This window comes from Caloenas nicobarica, chromosome 2 (assembly GCF_036013445.1).
Source record: "Caloenas nicobarica isolate bCalNic1 chromosome 2, bCalNic1.hap1, whole genome shotgun sequence".
NCBI lineage: Eukaryota > Metazoa > Chordata > Aves > Columbiformes > Columbidae > Caloenas > Caloenas nicobarica.
In genome coordinates, this window is record NC_088246.1 from 10,210,463 (window position 1) to 10,233,814 (window position 23,352).

The 23,352-nt window shown below is 40.0% G+C and overlaps 1 protein-coding gene across 5 annotated transcripts in view; it reads left to right on the plus strand.

Annotated features, from left to right (window-relative positions):
- The first annotated feature begins 2,799 nt into the window (after window positions 1-2,799).
- DNAJB6 (DnaJ heat shock protein family (Hsp40) member B6) overlaps window positions 2,800-23,352 on the plus strand; it is a 64,230-nt gene continuing 43,677 nt past the window's right edge. For 2 of the 5 annotated variants that reach the window (XM_065627392.1, XM_065627388.1), the window contains exons 1-5: window positions 2,800-2,894; window positions 11,980-12,098; window positions 13,550-13,659; window positions 16,239-16,298; window positions 16,651-16,761. In XM_065627392.1, coding sequence (XP_065483464.1) covers window positions 12,034-12,098; window positions 13,550-13,659; window positions 16,239-16,298; window positions 16,651-16,761 — 346 coding nt within the window. In that variant the 5' untranslated portion in view covers window positions 2,800-2,894; window positions 11,980-12,033. Of the gene's footprint in view, window positions 2,895-3,127; window positions 3,149-3,301; window positions 3,397-3,427; window positions 3,661-11,979; window positions 12,099-13,549; window positions 13,660-16,238; window positions 16,299-16,650; window positions 16,762-23,352 lie in introns of those variants that run through there. The other 3 variants (XM_065627391.1, XM_065627390.1, XM_065627389.1) reach the window with 3 other exon arrangements.

Here is a 23,352-nt window from a genome sequence, read left to right on the forward strand (position 1 = left end):
GAATTTTAATGAATCATTGGGGAACTGATCAGTCCTGTGCTGTGGCACCTGAACTGTGCAGCTTGAATGAAAAGAAGGAAAGAAAGTGGTTTAGCAGCACGTGATTAGAGTTACGAACATTGTGACAGTGCTACTCTTAAAAGCAAAGTAATCACAGGCACTTCTATTTTAAGCTTTGGGTGATCTGGGAGAAGCAGAGACTTTGTCTGGACACTTTTATATTAGATCTCATTAGCCTGAAAACAAACAGAAGCCAGGAAAACAAGACCATGGAGGCAGATGTTTTCAAAACTACTCTTGAATTTATGTTTCTCTGTTAAATTCTATAAGAAGCTGAGCAAAAGACATAAGAAGTTGTTACTATGCATGATTTTATAGAATTGTCCTGTTAATCTTGTGCTCCCAAAGTTACTATTAACGTGTAACCCACCTCCGTGCGTGAAAAAATGTGTAGGGTTCAACCTCATCGAGATGACTTGTGATGGGGTGCGTGGTCGTTGACCAATGGGGAGCTTGAACCACAGGTGGGATGTAGAGACATCTTCCTGGGGAGGAGCTGAGCAGTCTGGTGGACGCTGCCTGGAGGCAACCTCGGCCTCTGCAGTTATTTCTCTCTGCTCTCAGGACCTTGAGACACAAAAAGAACCCTGTAATTTCATACAAAATTATGGTTTCTTTTTGCCGCTGTTGTTCCACTTGTGTGGATAATTAGAAGATTTTATGGTCAGCATCCATCATGCCATAATTTTAATAAAAAATCTCTCTGTAAGCAATTAAAGCAACTGCCTTGTGCTACTTCCAGCATGTTTACTACAGGGGAGATTTTTAAAAGACTGAAGACATTTCATACTTAGTTCTCACCTGTCATCGGTTATGAAAGGTTGAGGAAAAAACTCTTCACATCGCAAAATGTTTGAAGCATGAAATCAAATTTGTGTATGATCTCCTCCCAAACTACATGGTCCTGACCCGCCACTTGCTGGGCTGGGAATCCTCTTTAGAAAGAGGCAGTCTAACCCACTAGCCTTTTTTCTTGCCCTTTTTTTCCGAGTGGATCAACAATTTGGACTTCACAGCTACTTCCTGATCCAGATGAGAAACTAATAATGGTTCCAGGTGTCTCTTTCATCTGATTTTAAAGACTTGTTTCCATGACTGCAATTTAGCACCAAACCTCATGGAACAAGATTTCTTTTGAAGCTTGTATTTCCCTCCAAGCACCCAACCTATACTTTTCTTAGGATTGTCCTACTACTTGCCTTGCTGCGTTGTATTAGGTTGTCCTCTGTCTCATTCCAAGGTTTTTCCTTTTTGAACTCATCCCACTCCCACATAAACACCTCCAAATTAATGAGCAGTCTTTCAATTGACTTTATTTGGGGAGCACGTTGTATGTTTGGCAACTCTCTAATTTCACTTTGGTGATTTATAAACTGATGCCTTCTCCAACATTTTGAATAAAGGGCAAGAAATATAATTTTACAGCAATTTAAATAATGGATAAGGTCCAGTTTTAAAAACAGAATAATAACTTGGCTGCTTGTACTTTGCTCTCAGCCGTGACACTCAGAAAACCACATACTCAAATACAACCCAAAGGATAGAATCATAGAATCTTTTTGGTGGGAAGAGACCCTGAAGATCATTGAGTCCAACCATAACCTAACTCTGGCACTAAACCATCTCCCTAAGAACCTCGTCTACATGTCTTTTAAACCCCTCCAGGGATGGTGACTCCACCACTGCCCTGGGCAGCCTGTTCCAATGCCTGACAACCCTTTCTGGGAAGAATTTTTTCCTAACATCCAATCTGAACCTCCTCTGGTTCAACTTGAGGCCGTTTCTTCCTGTCCTGTCACTTGTTCCTTGGGAGAAGAGACCAACCCCCTCCAAGCTCCTCTCAGGCAGTTCAGAGATCAGAAGGTCTCCCCTCAGCTCCTGTTCTCCAGCTGAACCCCCAGGTCCCTCAGCCGCTCCCATCACACTTGTGCTCCAGCCCCTCACCAGCTCTGTTCCCTTCTCTCAACTCGCTCCAGCACCTCAAGGGCGTTCCTGTAGTGAGGGACCCTAAAATGAACATGGGATTCGAGGCACAAAGAGGTTTGTTTTTTTTTAAATTACCCTTTTTTTCACAGACTGGCTGGGGTTGGAAGGGACCTCTGGAGATCATCCAGTCCAACCCACCTGCTGAAGCAGGGTCACCAGAGCAGATCGCACAGGAATGTGTCCAGGGGGGTTTGAATGTCTCCAGAGAAGGAGACTCCGCAGCCTCTCTGGGCAGCCTGTTCCAGGGCTCTGGCACCTCAAAGGAAAGAAGCTTCTCCTCATGTTCAGGTGGACCCTCCTGTGCTTCAGTCTGTGCCCGTTGCCCCTATTGTTGGGCACCACTGAAAGGAGTCTGGCCCATCCACTTGACACCCACCCTTGAGATATTTACGAACACCGATAAGATCCCCTCTCAGCCTTCTCTTCTCCTTTCACTCAGCACACCCGAGTGTCACTTTTGATTTTTTTTATTTCCTCAGAGAACCACAGAGGGCTCTTCCCCGCGGGCGCTGAGCTCCCCCGCCCGCAGCCCCCGCGCTGCCGTGAGGGGGCACGGGGAAGCCCCGCCCCCGCCGGGCTGATTGACAGGGGAGCGACCGCCCCGCGAGGCCCGACGCCCCGCCCCCGCGGCCCCGCCCCCGCTGCAGCACCGCCTGCGGCCGGCAGGGGGCGGGCTCTGCTTGCGCCCGGCCGGGCAGGGCCTGGGCAGCGCGGCATTTCGAGAAACTTCCGGAAACAGCCGGGCGGAAGCGACGTCGCGCGCTGACGGAGCTTCCTGTTTGCGGCTGAGGTGAGGCGCCGCGGAGCCGTTGTCCCGGGCTGCTGGCGGGAGGTGGCGGCCGCGCCGGGTGAGTGCGGGGAGTGAGGCCGCCCCGGGACGGGCGTCGCTTCGTTCGGCCGTGCGAGGGGAAGGGGGAAGCGAGCGGGACGGCGCGGCGGTGCCTGCGCCAGGCCTCGGCTCTTAGCAACAGTGTCGCTGGTAACGGGGCCTGCCGGCTCGGCGGGGGCCTGGGCCGCCATGCTGCGCACCGGCTGGGGGGTGTCCCCGCGGGGAGCCGGGAGCGCTGCCGGCCTCGGCGGCTCCTTCCCGGGCGGCGGGGAGGTGCGTGGCAGCGGGCGGCGGGGTCTCTGGCGCGGGGGGCGGGCGGTGCGGGAGCCGCCCCGGAGGCAGCGGCTGCCTTGGGCCGGTCCCGGGGCTCGGACGGGGGAGATGCACTTGGGGAGCCGCGGGCCGCGCCGTCCCAGCCCGGATTTATCTCTCGCTTGCGGCAAGCAAAGAAGGCCTCGCGGGGGGAAGAAAAAAAAATCGTCATTTCTATTTCTGTTTGCAGAGGTTTCGGTTACAGAAAGGTGAGGGAGAGTGCCAGTTCGCTCTTCAATGTGGTGAACGGATCGTTTACTCAAAGTCTTTTTCTTCGCAACTTTTTTTTTTTTTTATATGGTCGTAAACTAAATGTGTTTTTTTGCTCCGGTAGAAGGGGTTTAGTTAAATTCTGTTCTGTAATTATGAACTCGGAGTAGATTCAGTAGTAAGGTTTGTTGTGGGGGAAGGCGGTTGTGTTTCGGACTCGCTGTTGCCAAGTTCCAAGCTGAGTTGAAAACCGTCACTGGCAGGTAAGGGCTGTAGTTCGTTGTCAGTATTTGCTGGACTTCTGAAAGGGCGGCGAGTTGGGAAGTGGAGTTACTTATGATCAATGTTCCTGTTTGTAGCAACACTTCATGCTGTGATAGTTTCGTTTGTCAGAGCTCTTCTGGGCTACTGAAAACCTGTGCTGCAGGCTTGAGCCCTTCTAATGAAGGCATTAGAAAAGGTGCTTCAAAATGCTGAGCAAAGTTGTTTTTAATTCTGATAATAAACTGCCTGGTTGGGTCTCATTTGGACACAGCGACATAAGAGAAGCTAAATTTATAACAATGCTAACGTGCAAATGGTCAAGCTTGTGACATCGCATAGTCGATCAGTGATCAAGCCCTGAGTTTTTAGGAAGTTAAGTGTCAAAAAGTGATAAGAACAAGGTGTTGACACAGAGGGAACAGCTGGAATGAAACTAGGCTCTGCTTCTCTGGTCCTCTGAGGCTGCAGTTACTGCTGACCTTAATTTTTTGTTTACTCTTCGGAGATCCTTGTACTCTAGTTAGGAAGATTTTGTGTTCAGCTGATGATCGAGAGCCTGGTGGTTAAAGTACCACTTAGTTTGCTGGATTATGTTGTCAAAGAAGATTTGTTGGGACCAGTGAGTAAATGTGTTTACAGATTTTGTTTCTGTGATTGCCTTTTTATTATTTTAAACAACTAAAATGCTAGCTAGTGCATAATATGAGTCTAATTTTGTTTTCCCCTCTTAACTCTCATGCTACCTTTTCCATGGAGAACAAGAGAGAGACCATTTGAAATGCAAATTAATTTAGGATTAAATTTTCTTTAAAAATCTCAGACATTTGAAGATGAATTCTCCATCAGATTTGTCTTTTTAGCACTTGTGCTTTGTGACTACAGCCCATTCTTACCAAAACAGCATTTCTCTGTGGTATTTTCTTCTGTCTTGCCTAGATTGGTGCAGTTTGCTAATTTATCTTGGGTGGACTTTGTGGAGGAACATGAAAGGCCTTGGTTTTGTCTAACATAGTTTTTAGCTGGAGGAATAATGTGGTTTGTTATTTAGCTTTATAATAGATACGTACATTTGTCTCTACCTACCATATACTTGCTTTCATCCACTAGAAGTTTTGGAATGTATGTTGAGAGAGGAGACAACTTATGATAAATCATCATTTCAATAACAAGGATATACGAGTCCCTAATAGTATTTGGGCTGTACTGAGGAAAGAAACACCTTTTTTCCTTTTTTTTTTTTTTTTTTTTAAAAAAAATACTGTAAAACTTTCAGGACTCTTACAGCTATACATTTGTGCTTAACCCTTTGGCACAGATTGGTCTTTGAGCTGAGGTGGTGTGGGATGGGGGTGATGACGGTGTTACCGTGAGTCCGGAGGTGCTGCAGGTCACGCCAGGTTGAGCAGAGCCAGTGCAGCTGCCCCTGGAGCCGCGTGAGCAGCTCTTGTGCTGCTGGCTCTAGAGGATGGTGCTGGAGTCACTGTCTCTGGAGGTGTTTAAAAGGTGAGGTTCTTATGGACATGGTTTAGTGCTAGAGTTAGATTGTGGCTGGACTCGATCCTGAGGGTCTCTTCCAACCAAAATGATTCTATGATCTCCATCATGTCCATACAATGGACTTCCAGACTTGAGCAAACTGTCTGTTTCTTACCATATAATGATGTTTTGAAGGGAATGTATTGCCTTTCAACTTTGTTGTGTGAGGTTTAATATTGTAGTATTTTGCTCCTTCAGTAGGAAGTGGTTCTTTTCTCTAGTAGCTTTTATAAGGAACTCCATCAGCTCTGTCCTGAAAGCATTTTCTGTCAGCAACTTTTCCTTTGTCTTGATTTATTAAAGAATGGAAGGATTAGTGAGACATTTACTTAACTTTGTCAAAACTTGTTGGATTTTATATCTGATGATCGTTTATTTCAAGATAGATTTAAATTAAAACTGTAGCTAATGATATTAGTAGGTTTAAATTATGTTTGCTTTGCTTTTGAATGAAATACTACCTTTGAATTGCTGTTAGATTTTTCTTAAGTTTGGACTTAATGAAAGCATTATTCTGCTTCTGTTTATTTAACTGCTAGGGAAGAAATAATTCATGTGTATGAATTTTAGTCCTGCAGTTACTAGTTGTAGGTTTTATTTGTTTTCTATTTGTTCTGAGTAAGTACCAATATCCCACTGATATTAGTGAGGACCTACAACTTTGCAAGGATCTTGTAGCTCATATGACAAGGCTGAAACCATTCATAGCTACATTGCAGCCAGTTTTTGTTAAAACTTTGTTAATTCGTTTCATTAGAAGAAATTATTTTCTGTCTTAAAATGTAGTTTGAATCTGTGACAGCCTGTTGTTGTTCTGAAAAAGAAATGGGCGTTTGCTTTAATGTAACACTTTTTTTTGCTGGTTGGCTTAAGTAAAATTATTGTGACTCAAAAAAATACTTCAGGGGAAGTGCGTAGAAACTTTGAACTATTTTCTTTTCCATAAGGATCATCTGGTTGCGTGTGATTATTTGGCTGAAACTTTCTAGACCTGATCTTTGCCAGTTGAGGCTTTCACTGTTTTTAGTCGCTTAATCAAACACAGATCATACTTTTTTAATGAGTTAGGAATATTTTTACTTTGTATAAAATAGCCTTTTATGGTTAGTTTTAGGAGGGTACCAGTGTTCCAGATATTTATATGACAGAATTCCAAATTTGGACACCTGAGTTGTTGCGTTTTGGAAAAATGCCCCTTTGCTTTAAGGAGAGATAGTGAATAAGTGCCCCTTGATTTAGGGCCTGCTCATAGATCAGATGGATAAGCAGCATAGTGTCAGCCGGGGTGTGAGGGCAGCCTGTTCGCTGATCAGCTTTCTTCTCCAGTTTTTGTCAGCTAGTTTACGTTACTTTCACAGATGAAGACTTTTGATTTATTCTGTTTCTATTTTTGGTAGGTTAATTGTTTTTTAATGGTTTTTTACATGTTGCCCTCTACAGGCTTTCCCTGTGCGAGACAGTAATATGGACAAGCAAGCCCTGTGGTTCTTGCCAGTTGTCTTGCTCTCCCTGGGAAGGAGAGGGGTGGACAGGGGTCTTTGTAACTTCTTGCCTTGAGGGAGTGAGTGGCCCCTGTACAGGTGGCTTTGTTTTGGTTGTGGTGTGTTTTTTCTTCCTTTTTTTTTTTTTTTTTTTAATAAAACCTGAACTGCAAGTTAACGCAGTCAGCCTACCTACCTCTTCTCCTGTATGTACTGCATCACTATATTCAAATCCACTCTGTTTTCTAATGTAAAAACAGGATGTTTAGCACAAACGTGAGATTCAACTAAGCTTTTTGGAATGTTCATTTTATTAGATTCATCTCATGGCGATGTTGTGGTGGTATTATTGTAATGAGTATAAACATGGCTATTTAAGGACATTTTATTAACTTTAATTTTGTGGAAAATGTACATTTTTCCATTAAACAATAAACTTGGGAAACAAAGTTAAACTGTGACAGCTTTTCGAAGTTTAGGTAAGTAGAAGTTAAAAATGCTGAGGTTTTAATATACCTCAGTCTGTACCACACTGTGCATATATTGTAGATAGGGTAGAAAAATTTATGTTGGTGCATTGTTTAGATGTATTTGTCAGATTAATTATTCAGAAACTTTATACAGGTTTTCTTGCTCTGTCTTGCTACAGTCAGCAGAATTAAGGTAACTTTCTTTCGGCTCCTTAGCGTTCTCAAACTTCCTTTTACAAAGATTTTCTGGTGTACAGTGTGGGCGTTGTTACGTTAGCGCTTGTACAGCACTAGCACTGTGGACCTTTGCAAGCACAGCCAGCAGACTGTTCGTGGTCTCAGCTCAGTTCTGTACGGCGCATCCCAGATATTGTTACTACAATTGACAAAGATCTTTTAACTTATTAGAGATTTGGCCAAGAATTTAGGACTTACATAGCTTTCTGTGTTGCTGAGTTGTACTAGGTAAAATGCATTGATTGTTGCCTGAGTGGTGTTCTGCTCCAAAGAGCTGTTGTGTGAGGTTTTTCTGTTTTTGCTTGGGATGTAGGGTGACACCAGAAGGCAGTTTCTATAACCAGTATCTGTGTGTTAAAGGCTGTGACCTCTTCAAACCAGTGAGGACTCCCTGAGCCAGTGGTACGCGTGTCTTGGAAGCCTTGGCAAAGAGTTAGTGCTTTATGGTTGTTCTTTATTTACCCTTCTTTTAGATGGGTGACTTGGAGAGATATAGGCAAGTAATTACAATTTATGGATTACATTTGAAATCTGTAGCTTGTGAGCAAATGAAGTGACTGAACTTCATCTGAAGTTTATTACTTTAAGACTGAAAATATTTGTAGATGTCTCTGAATTTACTGTACTGTAAATAATAAAAAGCTTAGCAAAGGTATCTTAGCTATATAAAAATTAAATGGAGAAATAATAGAAAACTTTGAGAATGTGTATGTTGCTTGCTGTTCTTTGTATGGTCCTGGATCCACCACAGTATTAATGCTACTATAGTCTTGTTCATACTTTAAAGGAGTGTAAAACTTCATCAGGTCCAGCTGACGTACTGCTTTCTAGTAAAAACTCTTGGAATGTGAAAAATAATGTGTTTTTAATCACAGGTTGCAATTCCAAAGATCCTCGAGTGTGTGCACCAATCTATTAACATACCAGAGACATCTCTAAATTGCTCAGTTGCTGTCGAGTAGGTCAGGTGCAAGCTCAAGCTCGGCTGGGATTCAGAACAAGGTATTTATTCTCCCTGTGTTGCCAGCAGGCTGCAGTCCCTGAGCTGTGTTTGTGGAAGGCAGGCAGGGACTGGGATAGGGTGGCTGCGCAGGATGTTGATGACTGGCTGCTGCTGTGGGTTGCATGAATCAGGAATTTGGAACTCCAGCTCTCTCTATGCAGGTGACTGCTCCAGTCACTAAGCTGGAGCTATTCTGGCATCTTTCAGGACTCTCTGTGCTGCCCTCTTGCTTCATGGCCAGAAATAGATAACTTTTTCTGACTAGACCGACTACAAAGGTCGCACGCTCCTTGCTGTCTGAACTCCCTTCTGACCGATTTAAGAATTTCTAGTTTGGATGCCTTCCTCCCTTCAGTACGGAAGGGATGCTGCTTTGTCATCCCTGCAGGTTGTGCATCTGATTACTGTTTTTCTTTGTCATCTCATCTTATAAAAGTTTATAGCTCTGTACGTATCGGTCTTCTGTAATTCTTCTCATGCCTTTTATGTAGCTGAGGACTATGCTGTAAAGATAACTCCGAACTGGTCTAGTTCTGTGCTGTGCTGTAAGAGAGAGGTCTCACGTCTGGTCTTGTACCCCTGTCACTTGTGTCAGGATGAGCATTCAGGTCTTCTGCTCGATACACCAGCACAATGCTGACTTCTCCTGTGATGACTGGAAAATCTATAAGCTACGGAAACTTCTAGTTCACATCAGTGTTTAGATGTTTGATTTGTTCATGCTCTGAAGGAGTTAGAGTAGCTGATAGCATCCTATAAACACAGTGCAATTAGGAATGCAAGTAACTGTAGATCTTTTTGCAAGCAAACATGAAGGCCGTGAAACAACTTCTTTTATCTGGAGTTTTTTGCTTTTTTTTTCTGAGACTTTGAAGATTTTCTGTGGCTGGAATTAGCAGGGATTTAGCTAATGTGGGCTGGCTTCCTTGTGGCTTTGGAAAAACAATAATGAGTGCCTAGGTAATGAGCCTTGCTTGTATATTTGGAGGCACTGTTTGACAGATTTGGGGTTGGAAGAAGATTTTTGTCGTGTCATTTTGGTTAGGACAGTTGAGATTTCCTTTTGCAGGAAGGTATATGGTTTGCTTCTTTGAATCATCTAGGCATTTTGACCATGCAGATTCTGGCTAGCCTTCAAAAAGATCAATAGTTTTATCAGCCATTTTCTGTTTTATTATAAGTTGATGGTGATTTTTTCTTCTTGAGTGACTATTTGAAGTATTTTTTTTTTCCTGGAAAGATTAGAGGCAGAGGTCTTTTCTAGTTCCTGAGTGGTGGTTTATGGTGTGTTGTGTTTTGTTGGTTTTTTTTTCTTACTGGCTGTTGAGCAAAAAAATCCAGATTTTTATTAAGTGGCTAAATGTTAGCTGCTGCTGTTTCATGTATTCAGATGTGTTGCTTAAGCTGGACAGAAAAAAAAGCTGCAGATGATTTTTCTTAATGGAAATATTGCTAAAACCATGTTGCACACAACAAAAAAGCTCCTGATACCTAGAATTGTGGCAGTGTAGTTTATGCTTTATGGTAACTAAGAGATCATCGGGGATGAACTCTTACTGTCACTGAAATGTTTGACTGAACGAAGGAGAATACAAACAGTTTTTCTTTAGGCAAATGCTGACTTGTCTTAATTCCAGACTTCATGTTAGCGGCAAGTAAAAACTGAACAATAACAGACAAAATAAAGAATATGTAAGTGCCGGACATATCATTGAAACAAATAATTCCTCTGTTCTTGGAGGAGTTGCTTTTTAGGGTCAGAGCAATCTAGTAAGTGCTAGTCACGTTGCCTCAGCACTCATTTTTTGTCCCAGCCTCAGGTTTCTGTTACTTAGGATGTATTGGTATATATATTGAGTCTGAGCTTATAACACTGCAACACTGATTTTAAACAAATAACTAGTGTTTAAATAAAGATACGTCGAAATCAATATGATTACCAGTTTCAGCAGAGTTCTCTAGGGAAAGATGAGATTTATTTTTCAGATCTAAATTGCTTTTCCTACCTGCTTATTCTAGCTAGAAGCTTGAGTTTTGAATTTTCCCTCAAAGATACCTGCCTAAATTGGGAGGAGTGTTAATGCAAGTCTTGTATTTAAGAAAAAAAACCCAAATGCAAAATATGGAAAAAACTTAGCGGTATGGTAGGTACTCATGTGTTGTGGCTTCCTGCTCATTGATTTTAGGCCACTGTCTCTTGTTAGGAGGAGTTCTGACCTCTAGCCTTAAGCTGGAGTCATACTAGATTTTTTTTGTCCTCCCTCTAATTTCTTTCTGTAAACAGTACGTTCCACATATGCTATTACTCATAAGGATTGGCTACAGGATTTGATAACTTACTAAACCCATGGTAACCTTGCTCCTTGCCTGTGTATTCGTGGAGTTGTTCTACTAATCATTGTTTTGGAAACAGCAAAACTAGTGAGGCTGGTTGATAGCAAATATCCTGGGATATTTTTGGTCATCTGTATGTTTGCATATTGAACCCTGCCATTATTATTTGGCATTCTCAATGTTCATTTTCATGCATGTCTCACAACTTCCGTGGTGTTGGTTACAATATTAACTATACCTTTACTATTTTTTTCAGTGTGGAGGTTTCTTCAAAGGGCAAAGTCAATTAGAGATCTGTTAACCCACTACACTTTAATTTTCTAAGTATTTGTGGGATTGTATGTTAACTAGGTTGCTAAAACCACCCAGATTTTAAAAACACATGCTTGTCTAATACATTTACTTCTGTAAGTAGTTCAGAGGTGGGAGGTAGTGTGGCAGGGTATTTCTTAAAATGCTTTTGCCATTTGAGGAAATGCGTGTATAACCACATCCCTAATTAAAGTTAATTAAGCTTTAACCTACAACAGCAAGGTATTTTTAAGATGTACCAATTTATTTTAAAAGGAAGTCTCTTTAATGTTTGTATCCCAGGATGTTGAAAGATACAGGTAATGCTAGCACGATGAACTGATTTCAGAATATTTCATTGGGCTATATCATGCTTGATTTCTTCAGCACTTATGTGAAAGAACATGAAAATGAGACTTTGCCTGGGCTGAAATTAAAAATACAGAATGACTTGAGGGGGTTGAAAAAAGTTATTTCAGTGAATTTTTGTTCTTGATGTACAGATAAGAAGACTAATACATTGCTGTGTAGTTATGTTCTAAGTATATTTAAACTGGGTATTCCTGCACGTACATTGCTTTTTTGAAGGGAGTATCTCAGTGGCAGTAATATTCTGAACAGTAGATAGAAAAGATGTGGCCCTTTGTTTATGCTTATGTGTGCTTAAGACATGACACAGGTGTCAGATGACATAAACAGGATAGGTGGTTTGTTTTGCATTCAGTGTTTACATATCGAAATGATGACACACTATTCATGCTTTTCTTAATATTGTGATTAAATCTAGCTTTTCAGCCTAATTTGTTTCAGGAACCTCCTGTTTACCTGTGTTTGGAACATTCAGATTTCTAAAAACAAGCAGCTTGCTCAGATGAGAGTTGAAACTGGAAGGTACTAGGCTGCTACCTGGCTTTTATGAAGTAGCTTTATTATACAAGTTTCATTTACAAATTGTTCTTGTTATAGGACGTGAAAGGACTCAGCTATTGTTAACAAGGCCAACAAGACAACTACTGAAACATGGTGGATTACTATGAAGTTCTGGGAGTGCAAAAGCATGCCTCAGCAGAAGATATTAAAAAAGCGTAAGTATCACTGATATATATATATATTTATATACATGTTATGTATTTTAAGGAACAAATATAATCACATGGTTTCTGGATACTGACTTTGTTGTCAGTGCTAGGATGAGTAGTAGTCATCCAAGGTGATACCTTTGCTAACAGAGAAATATTCAGTCTTCTGAAGGAAAAGCATTTGCTCACTTTTATGAAACTGGGAAAAGAATACTGAGTACTGCTAAAGTGAAAATGCTGTCAGTCACAGGTGTTTGATCATTGTTAAATACATTTCTGTACAAGCGTGCCTCCAAACTTGACATGGTGCAGTGACAGACCCTTCTTCTTTGGCTGAATTGCAGTAATTTGTCTCCCCCTCCATTTGGAGAGGCGATTTTTCAAAGTTATTAACAAGTATTTGGTATGCTGCTTTTTTGGATACTAGCTCTTTCTTAACATGAGGTCTGGTTTCTGTGCTTACATTTTGATGGACTGAACATCTGTTACTATTAAAAAAAACCCCACCACTATTTAGATTAGGAGTGTTCAAAGGAATTAAATACAGTTCTTTGTTTAGATTTACTGTTTATATACTAAGATGGGTGTTTGTAATGTTTTCAAAATATACTGTTTACTTTTCAACAAACAATTGGGAGGAAACATTTATGTAATACACGTTTCTAGTATACCAAAACTGTCTGACAATAAATTGCAGTTTCAAGTGACCTGGAAATACTGTATCTCTTTTGCCTTCTCCGAGGGGCCTGAGCTTAACCAAATTGCACTAGTGTGTGAAAGTTTGATTTCTGCACACCACCCCCCTACCCCACTCCTAATTCCTGCATATACTACTTCGCCAACTCAAACGTTTGAACTGTGATCTTGTACAACTCCATGTAAAACACTCCGAACCAACCTAAGTGCAAGACTGGCTTTGCCCTGCTTAAGTAGTTATGAATAATTTGCCTAAAATATTTCATTTGAGGAGATAGGAGTTGTGTGCAGGTGTAGCAGTCAAAGAAGTTACTGAATTTAGGGTGCTGCCACAGTTTGGTATCAGAGTACTCCTGGAGCTTTGTCATCTTTGTCTGTACCAGAACTGTACTCTTGATGCTTCCAATGGTTGGTTGTGGTATTGAACAATTACGGAGCTCTAAGGAGAAGCCCATAGCAGAAATGTTATGGAATGTTTTGCTTAAACCTGACAAATGTTGATCATCAGAAATGCACAGGAATAATCTCAAAATAACTGAAGAACCCCAAACCCACTTCTTTTTTTTAAAGCAGATCTGAGTAGATGGTTCTTTGTGTACCTGCAGAATCTGTTGGTACCAGTTTAGACAGAAGATACAAAGCACTGGGGAATTTCTAAATACTTTAATCTCTGACAACTTGTTTGAAACATTTTTGTGTTTCTCTGTACAGCATATTCCTTCATTTCAGAGTAAAAGATCCTTTCTTTTCCTTCCATTTAGGTACCGTAAATTGGCATTAAAATGGCACCCTGATAAAAATCCAGACAATAAAGAAGAGGCAGAACGGCAATTTAAACAAGTAGCTGAGGCCTATGAAGTTTTGTCAGATGGTAGGTATTCGAAAAGGGCTCTTGAACTGCAGGTCTCTACTATGGGTATCAGGCTGAAAATGCTGATGTGTGGTGCTTTAAAGGGATATTGTAACTTTGGTTTACCATCCAACTCAACTACTTCCTTTTCAAAAGAAAGGAGAGAAAAAGAAGCTTGCAGAATAAACAGAATTTTTGAAACAAAAAGTTTGGGATCTCTCCAGATAAGTAACCAAATCAGTTTCCTTCTAGAAATTGAAATCCTATGTTTGCCAGGCCCTCTTCAGAAATTTCTGAAGAGGTATCTGTGAATACTAAGATTCATTTTATCTTAGGAAGTAAAGCCAATGTTACTGTCAATATAGGGGAGTTATTGTGTTTATCCAATAAAAACTAGGCTAGACAAACTCTAAAGTATCTACTGCTGGGTGTACTGTGTCTAGTTAAGCTAGTCTCAACGAAGTCAAAGCATTCTGTAAACCTTGCTGAAAATTTGGATTTTGTTTGGGTGAATTCTGTAACTTCAGTCAACTGTGATACTGTGGGTGTTTATATTTTAAATTGTTCTGAAACAGTTCCTTAGGCTGACCCATGTGGTGCAAGAGTTCAGTTTATAGTTCACCACTGTCTTTTTGCTTGAAAAGTATCATTAAGTTTTGCTAGTGTTCTGGCAAAAGGAGTCTGAATCATAACAAAGTGAGCCACTTTGATTATTTTCCCCTGTAACTGACTGCAGCTGTCTGTGTGCTATTTCTGAAGTGTCCTTGATTGCACCTGAGACCAGTGAGCATTGGAAAGCTATATTTAAAGCACTAGCAGCATCTAGATTACCTTGCAGAATTTGGCCTGATTTATTAAGCTGCAGTCTTGTACACCCTGTTTCTTTGGTTGGTTTTGGTAATTAATTGTCATGGGAGAAAGAGAACTTAATTTATGGGCAGTGCATTGCATACTTGTCTTCCAGAGTAATTAAACTTTTTTGAGCAAGATAAAAATAGGATACTGGTCTGGTGGTTATACTGATCTTCAAGTTCTTTGGAAATAGTACACTACTAGAATTTTAGAACACCTTCTGAAAATACTGCCTGTTTTTGAATCTAGACCAAATCCTAAGTTACAGGTTTCTTCACAATCATTTGTGCACCAGGGCTGTCTGAATCCTGAGCCCTGTGGCTGAGGGGCAGTCAGCTGTTCTGCAGACTTAATGAAGTTTTCTGACACCATTTCAGGCTTGAATGAAGACATATTTTTGGCAGAAGAATAGTTTTGTAAGGGGTTGCGTAAGCAAAGCATACTGAAATTGGGTGATCATAGAACACACTTGCCCTGTGGTTTCAAGAACGTTGTCTTTTTCAAGATGAACTTTGGGCTTTGCGAGCCCTCAGGTCTTCCTCGTTTCCTGCTCCTTCTCACACTTTGCTCTCTTTACATTGGTGGGTAGGTTAACCTCCTTTCTTTAAAAATTGTTTTCTACGAAGACGACATGGGTAATGTACCAAACTTTGCTGGGCAAGTAGGGAGGAAGGGGTGTGTGTGGGAACCTATTGCAAGTTTCCATTATTTGGAGATGATGACCAGTATATAAAATTTTAATTCCTATTAGTCAGAAGTATTTTACTTTTTAGCAGCTGTTTGAGGTAACTGCACGTTCTTTCAGTGATACTATTTAAATTTCAAAAACATCTTTCACTGAAGAGATCCAGTGGGAATAGCATATTAAGAGTCTAAATCAGATTCCCTGACTGATTTTTTTGGCTGATGCTTCCACACCAGTGCAATCAAAATAAGCTGATTATCTGCCTCTTTAAACTCTTTAGGTTCCCTTCCAGTACCAACAGTGCAGTCTGATCTTACATAGTATTGTAAAGTTGATTTTTCTCCACATTCTCATGGATACTGGAAGGCTGGTCTGCAGTGAAAATAAGAAAGAGCCATTCCATGTCTTCTGAAATAGAGAGCAAGCGGTTTCAGATCCCTCAATAGCATTTTTTTAACATCACTTCATTACCTTTTATTAACCTAGAAGTGACTATAATTAATTTGAGGGGTTTTGCAGTCACTCATGCAAACACTGTCTTTCCTTTCTTATAACTGTCATGATGGGCTTGGTCTTGTGCAATAACAGGAGAAGAGGCAATGGCCAGGGTTTGCAACAAGGGAAATTCTAGTTGGATAGAAGGAGGAAAATGCTTGCAATGAGAATACTTGAGCACTGGGGCTGTTTTCCAGAGGGACTGTAACTGTCCGTTACAACCCAAAGCTTTCCATGGTACCTATGGAAAGGTGGAGATTGCAGTATTCTTTTAAAGGCAAACTTTCTTGTGAAGTTTGTCCTTATACCACATGTTTTTTTAATGATACAACAGGACGTGAGCTTTTAAAACTAAATGCTAACAAGTCTAAAGTATAGTACCAGTTCTTTCTGAACCTAAACTGGTTTGGAAATTCTCAACAAAAATGTTCGTCAGTTATGTGCCAGAACTTTCTTAATAAACTAGCTTTGAGAAGATTTTTAGCTGAGAATACCAGTTAAGTCTGTCTTTTTTTTTCCAAATTCAATGTGCCTATTTACTGACATGATGTACAACTTCTCTTTGTAGCTAAAAAACGTGACATCTATGACAGATATGGAAAAGAAGGCTTAATAAATGGAGGCGGAGGTATGTTGACAACTAGCAGTTCTTTGCTTTCTCTAATCTGGTGGAAAACCATTTTCTGTAGCTTTCTTTTTAAGACAGGAATCTGGAAATGCCTGTACTAAGGCCTAAAATGTGATGTTCTGAAACTGAAGTTACAATTGTTTCTACAATTTTTTCAGTTCTAAAGTGCATTATTAATATCTGGAAACAGAGAAAATATAATTAATTATAGAAAGTAATATGTGTACTTAACTTCAGTGATACCTGAAAGGGAAAGAGAAATTTTAGAAATAATTATTCAAATAGCGTATAGGCCTGAACTTTCTTGTTAGTAGAATGGTAAAGGTAATTGAAGTTTAACTTCTTTTTGCAGGTGGAAATCATCATGATAATCCATTTGAATTTGGATTTACATTCCGTAACCCAGAAGATGTCTTTAGGGAGTTTTTTGGTGGAAGGGACCCCTTTTCATTTGACTTCTTTGGTAAGTAATGCACTGATTTTAGTTACGTGTATCTAAAGTGTGGCTAAAACTTTTACAAAACAAACATAGCTCATGCAGCTTTATTAGAAATAGCTCTGAAAACTGGAGGTAAACAATTCTTACCTGTTTCTTCTTTGTCGATTTGATAGTATAGAACAGGTATGGCTTGTCAATTCATGTTTTGCTGGAAGGCTTGGTTTAGAAAAAAAGGAAAAAAGTCATGACTGCTGTGTCTCTATAGTTTGAACAGAACTAACAGTCGGTGGAAAAAGTACACACTGGAATTCGCTTTCGATAATTTGATCGGGCCAACTTAGTCTGTTTCTTTTGATAGTCTCTCTTGATCTGTAAATATTTAATGTAGCTTTGAGAGCTTCTGAACTGGACAGGTTAACTGTAAGTGGTACAACACAGCGCTCAGTGTGAACTTGTATCATAGCAGGAGCGATTTTCTTGTATCAAAATAAGAACAGCTGCATACATAATCTAGACAGCCTCCCAAATTCATGTCATATGTTTGCTTGTGGGATGTAGCCCCTAAAGGCTCAGATAACTGAAATAGTTCTTGAAGCCTGGATGCTTCATTTAGTTAAAGGAAGTAATATTTTTTACTGGAGTGCTGATGGTCTTTTGGCTTGTGATGTTGCTTGCTCTTGTGTGTTGAAGGTCTTTTCAGAGGTGCTGGAGTGTTCAATAAAATGTTGACCTTTAAAGTGGAGCAGATCCTGTGTTCAGTATTTACTTAAGTAAAAGGTCCCATATTGAAAACTGCAAGAAATGTGCTTGAAAACAAAGCTCTCTTCCTGTTCAGTGCTTTGATGTTGATTAATCTCTATAACAATGTATGTAGATGTTTTAATATTTTGAAACGTAACTTTTTATCTTCGGCAGCATTAAGGGACTAATTTCGCTCAGATTTTAATTTTATCTTTCTTTAGTTTGATATTCAGGGATCGTCAGTTGTTGGATGACTAATGAAGAATTAGAAAAGGGGCTAAAGGGGTGGAGACTGAATTCAGTAGAAGGTTAGCTGATGAATTAGATGAGTAGCTAAAGGAAGAATCTGGTTGAGGATAAGCAGCAGAATTTGAGCAATTAGATGCAGTGGGAAATCCGCAAAAGTAGTAAAGGGGAGATTGGAGGTTGCATCTAGTAAAATATAGATGGATTAAATGGGGGCTGAACTAGGAAGATGCAACTTCTTCACTGTTCCTGCGGCAGCAGAAGAATCTTAAGGAATACTAGATGAGGATTTTAGTTTAGGTGAGTGATCTCAGCACTGGTTAGGCCACATCTGAAGTACTGTGCCCAGTTCTGGGCTCCCCAGTACAAGAGACAGAGCTACCGAACAGGGTCCAGTGAAGGACCACTAAGACAAAAAAGGGGCTGGAGCATCTCTCACATGAGGAAAAGGCTGAGAGAGCTGGAATTGGTCAGTATAGAGAAAGCTCAGAGTGGGGTCTCATCAATATATATATAAAAATATGTGAAGGGAGGGTGTAAAGATGACAGAGCCCGGCTGTTGTCAGTGATGCCCAGTGGCAGGACAAGAGTCAGTGGGCACAAACTGAAGCACAGGAGGTTCTGTCTGAACTTAAAGCAACACTTTTCTACTGTGAGGGTGACCAAGCATTGGAGCAGATGACCCAGGGAGGTTGCGGGGTCATCATGTTTGGAGATAGTCAAAAGCCATCTGCACACAGTCGTGGGCAACCTGCTCTAGGTGGCCCTGCTTGAGCAGGGCTTGGACCAGATGACTTCCAGATGTTCCTGCCAACCTCAATCATTTTATGATTGAATGGTAGAAAACCTAGAAAAATCTGAGCAAGATGTTGAGTAGGAAGCTAGTGAGGAGGAGCTGGGAGAGGATGTTCAGCTCTTTTGTTTATTTCTGAATCTAAGATACTTTAAATAAACTAGTTGGTTCTCAATCAAATATCTTTAACTAGAGTAAATTGTATAGGTAAGGCATGTTCTAGCTTCTGGAGACTGACATAGGCTGATTTTGATTTTGATTGTATTTACTTCACCAGCAAAAGATTTAATTTGGTGTCTCTAAAAATGTCAGTGTTCATGACTAACCTTAAAGCAGTGAAGTTAAGCTCTGCATGTTAAATATTCATGGACTTAAAAAGAACCTGAAGGCTTAGCTGTTGGATTCTTTAGAAACAAGGCTGTACAACATAGTGCATAGAGCTCTCCAGCTTACCAAATGGAGGTACCGCTACTGCCGAAGTTTTCCTGGGATATTGCAGCAACTTCAGCCACTCCTGTAGAGGAAAACTGGTGTATCTTACCCTGTGGAAAGGATGGATTTAAAACCAGACCTCTGCACTGATGATGTCAAGGCATGCTTCCAGAAACATTCTCCCACTGCTCAACACCCCAATTTATTTATTTAGTTATTCTAAAGCAGATTATCTACTTCATGTATTGGACACTGTCATTGTCAGCTTTAAGATGTGAGTAATGTGGCACAAGTTCCACTTCTTGCGGAGTAAATAACACTGTCAACAGTGTTGGATGTAGTCCAGTCGGTGAAAACCGTCCATTTCCAAGCTCCCTTCCCTTCATGAGATAGTTACAGTGTCAGTGATCGGAATCCTAAAACCTGTGTTTAGCTTTGGATTCTGAGTAAAAGCTTTTGCAGTTTTTCTAGTCAGAAGACTTCGAAGTGAGCACCTCTTATTTTTCTGAATTGTTTTGGCTTTAATATGCTCAAGACATTCTCTAATTGGATGGGAAAGTGTAACTTGAATCAAATTTACCTCAGCTTTCTGTAAAAAGTGTTGGCAACAATCTCATCTCTGTGATATTTACATGAATGTTTAAGGTGGTACAACATGAAAATATGGGTGCTTTCAACTGATTGTAGTACATTTAATAATGCCCAAAGCAAGCAGTAGAATTGTATGTATAACATGATTATTTGTATTGCTTAACTAGAGCCCTTGTAGAGTCTTTGTTGGAACACTGGTGGGCAGCTTCTGTTCTGAAGAGTAAGGGAATTTATCTTCTAAAAAACCAGAAATTTTCAACTTGTTGATGAATTTTCTGTGGAACTAGTGACTTTCTAAGTCATTTGGGTTATAATTGGTTTTATAAGGCTTTCTGAAAATGTGCACTGGTGGAATCAAAGATGAAACTGCATAAATGCTTTGAGATGTTTGCACCTTCTTATACAGTTTGAAATGGCATATAGTGAAGCCCACAGAATGCAGGTGGGACTGTTTCCTGATTGCCATTGAATATGGAAAGAGTAGCATTCAGATGCAGAATCCCTGTAAATTTATGGATATGAAGAATTTCTAAAACTATGCTATAAATTGAGTCTCTTAAACTCCACTGAGCTACGTTGCACTACTATTGCAGTTACAGAAAGTTTTCTTTATAAACAGAGGCATCTTTATTCATCTATGGAAAAAACAAGAATGTACGAAGAGTTCTGTGGTGGTTTTTAACTGATGAGTCCCTTCAGACTTTTCAAATGAAAATTTATAATACTGTTGAAGACAGCCCTGAATACTTCCAAATAAAGCAAAGTTAATGTTATGTGCTGTGTGTTGCACTGCAATTAGCTCAGCCAGTCACAATTTCTCTTCACTGATTTGCAGGCAAATACTTTGTAAAAATCAGGCTGCATAAAGGCAAGTACTTTTAAAAAGTTGATAATGACAGCAGGTTAACTTGTGAGAAATGTGCTCACTTTCTGTCATGCCTTGTTACAGCAGAATCTGCTTTTGCCTAGTGAGCTCTTCCTGTGACAGTTTTCAATCTCTTTGACATGTGAATGGATGATAATCCATGTTAACAGGAATAAAAGAAGAGAAAAGGTGATGCTTCCTATGCAGTACTACTCTTTGTATTGCAAAGTACTGCATAGGAGTATCAATATCCAGTTAACTGGTATTCAGCACTCTGTACCATATACCTGTTCTATTCTTTGACTGTCCTTTGGCGTTAGAATGGACTGTTTCCTCCTACTGAAATGAGCAATCCGTCTCTATATTAAGTTTGTTTTATACTTAAACTATATCCTACTCCATTTATATATAGTGCTTGCCTTGATTTGGTTAATTTGTCTTCCATGTAGTGTTTTGGTTGTATTTTACTTGTAAACTTTTCAAGGACGTTCTTCAGTGTTACCACTAGTAATGGAGATGCATTCATGAATTTAAGGACTGCTACTTCAAGCATTGTGTGGAACAGAAACTGATAGGTTTTGATGTAGTTGGGCTGTGATTCTGGGCTTTTAAAGAATTGACTTAGTCTTGGTTTGGAGGCTTTTCAGATTCTCACTTCAAGAATGGGTTATATGTTGGAAGGGATTATCAGTGAGGAATTATATTGACAGATGGAGTGGTTATCACAACAGCATAACATTACCCAACAGGCAATTTAGTAGTTCAAACAACTCCTTAAGTAGTTAAGTCATATTTCATATACATTGAACTTCACCTACGCATCTGGTGACATTTGAGATGGTTTAGGGTACCTGAGATGCCTGAGTGATTTCTGCGTGGGCTAGAAAATCCAGCTCGGGACCTATAGCAGCCCAGTATCCTCCAGCAGCAATATCTAGAAGCCAGACAGAATGTTTCTGGGCATTTCAAACAGCTTTAGATGCCTGTATGTTTAGTTCAGTGAATCCCACAGGCATCCGTGCTTTTCTCTATGGTAGAATGTGGTGTTAATGTGACGTGATAAATTGCTCCAGATGGATGCCCTCTCTAGATTTCATGTCCGAGAGAAGTCTATTTGTGGCGTCTCTTTCCATGTAGTTTGTAATCTTGAACAGTTCTGCTACAGTTCCTAAACACTTCAGTATTCCCAGTGTGCCTTCTGAGATGGTTTTTTATAAATGCCTTAAATGTTTTTTGTAGTTTGTGAAGTAGAATTCAGGATGTATTTTAATCTAAATTTAATACCACATGATGTATATAAACCCATGTACATTCTGTGGGGTTTTCCCTTGAGAATTCTGTTAACCTGGTTTATGCGGTATTTAAAAGTCTCTACTCTTGGAAACCAAAGGTAAAATTAAATTTAACATCTCTATATGGCTAGCTAGATTAAATTTTTGTCACAGAGAATGTCAACTAGCTAGTTATATGGTATATAGTTTGGTTCCATCAAACAACAGAATTACTGCAGGTTGACTACTGTAATATTTGATTACATAAAATGAGGCCTGAGTGTTCTGGAAAAGTATAGTGTGTTACTTCAAGCATCCAGGCTGAAGAGTCTTCACCTGACAGGAAAGAGGAAAATCTGCATGCAGTAATCATTGTGAACTCTTACTTTACATGATCTGTGTTTTAGGACGTTTAGGAACGGGATAGCTTCATCAGCCTTTTTATCTCAAGGACAGAAAGTTGTCTTGCTGGGACAAAAGGTTTGCATAAGAGTCAGATAATGATTTTAATCCACATGTAATTCCATTTCTGAATAATCATGATGTTTAGGTATTCTAATGCAAAATGTATTTGTTAATCAAATGGCTTCTTAAAACTGAAAATGGAGGAGGCTTTCAATTACAGCTGTCTTGCACAACATTGTCCTCTCTCTAATTAATCTTTTTGTTGACATAAATTTGCAGCTTTTGGTATTTATGAAGTGCTCAGAGATTTTCATGTGCATTCATTGCTTTGGTATGAATGCGCACAAATGTATTTCATGAGCACCAGTCTTAGATCGTAATTATCCAATGAATGGTCCAAATCTCACTACTGTGAATTTTTCAGGAATAACTTGATAGGTTCAAAGAAAGTCTTTGAAATACAGGAATTGTCTTGCCCAGACAGCATTACCAAACAGGAATAGATGGAACTAATGTCATGGCTCCATGTGTAGCTAAAATAATGTTTAGCTTCTGCCGCTGAAAGGGTGGAGGCCTTGTTCCAAATTCTCATGTCCATCTTCAAACTTCAATCTTTGACTGATATCCCATTAGATGCATTGAGAAGCTGTTTGGTAGTGCACTGGTCAAAGAGGAAACTTGCCTCAGCCATCCTTAGCCACTTCAGGTTGTTAGTCCTCAAGAAAACAGTTTTTGTGTGTGTGTGTGTGTGTGGTGTTTTTTTATTTTTTCATTTTCCTTGAATGGCTAGCTGGTTAAATTGGTCAGAGGCCAAATGCTAAACATAGTGCAAGGGGAGTGGGTCATACAGTGGTACCGCAAGATTCCTCTGCTTTTAAGGTGTGCCTGAACATTTGGGCAGCAGTTTGATAAATATGAAATGCTGATTAGAGTGGGACTTACATACTATAGCATCTGTGTAATTATGGTATAGATGGCATTCAAAGGTAATGTTTTAAGTCTCCTTTTCCTAGGAAATTACTAATCTCAAGATCTCTGCTATATATCATTAGAAAGACTTTCAAATGCTTCCACTGGTAAACTTGCTTAAACAAGCAGGGCAAACATCTATTTGAGTTGGTATTCTGGAAGTGAACAGTTATTAATGAGAACATGCAGAAACACTCTAGACAGGTGGATCAACAGCGCTTGCAACAGCGTTTTAGTGTCTCTTCTGAGTAAGTGGCATCAACAGTATGGTATTTTATAGTTAAAGGCATTATTTCAATGCA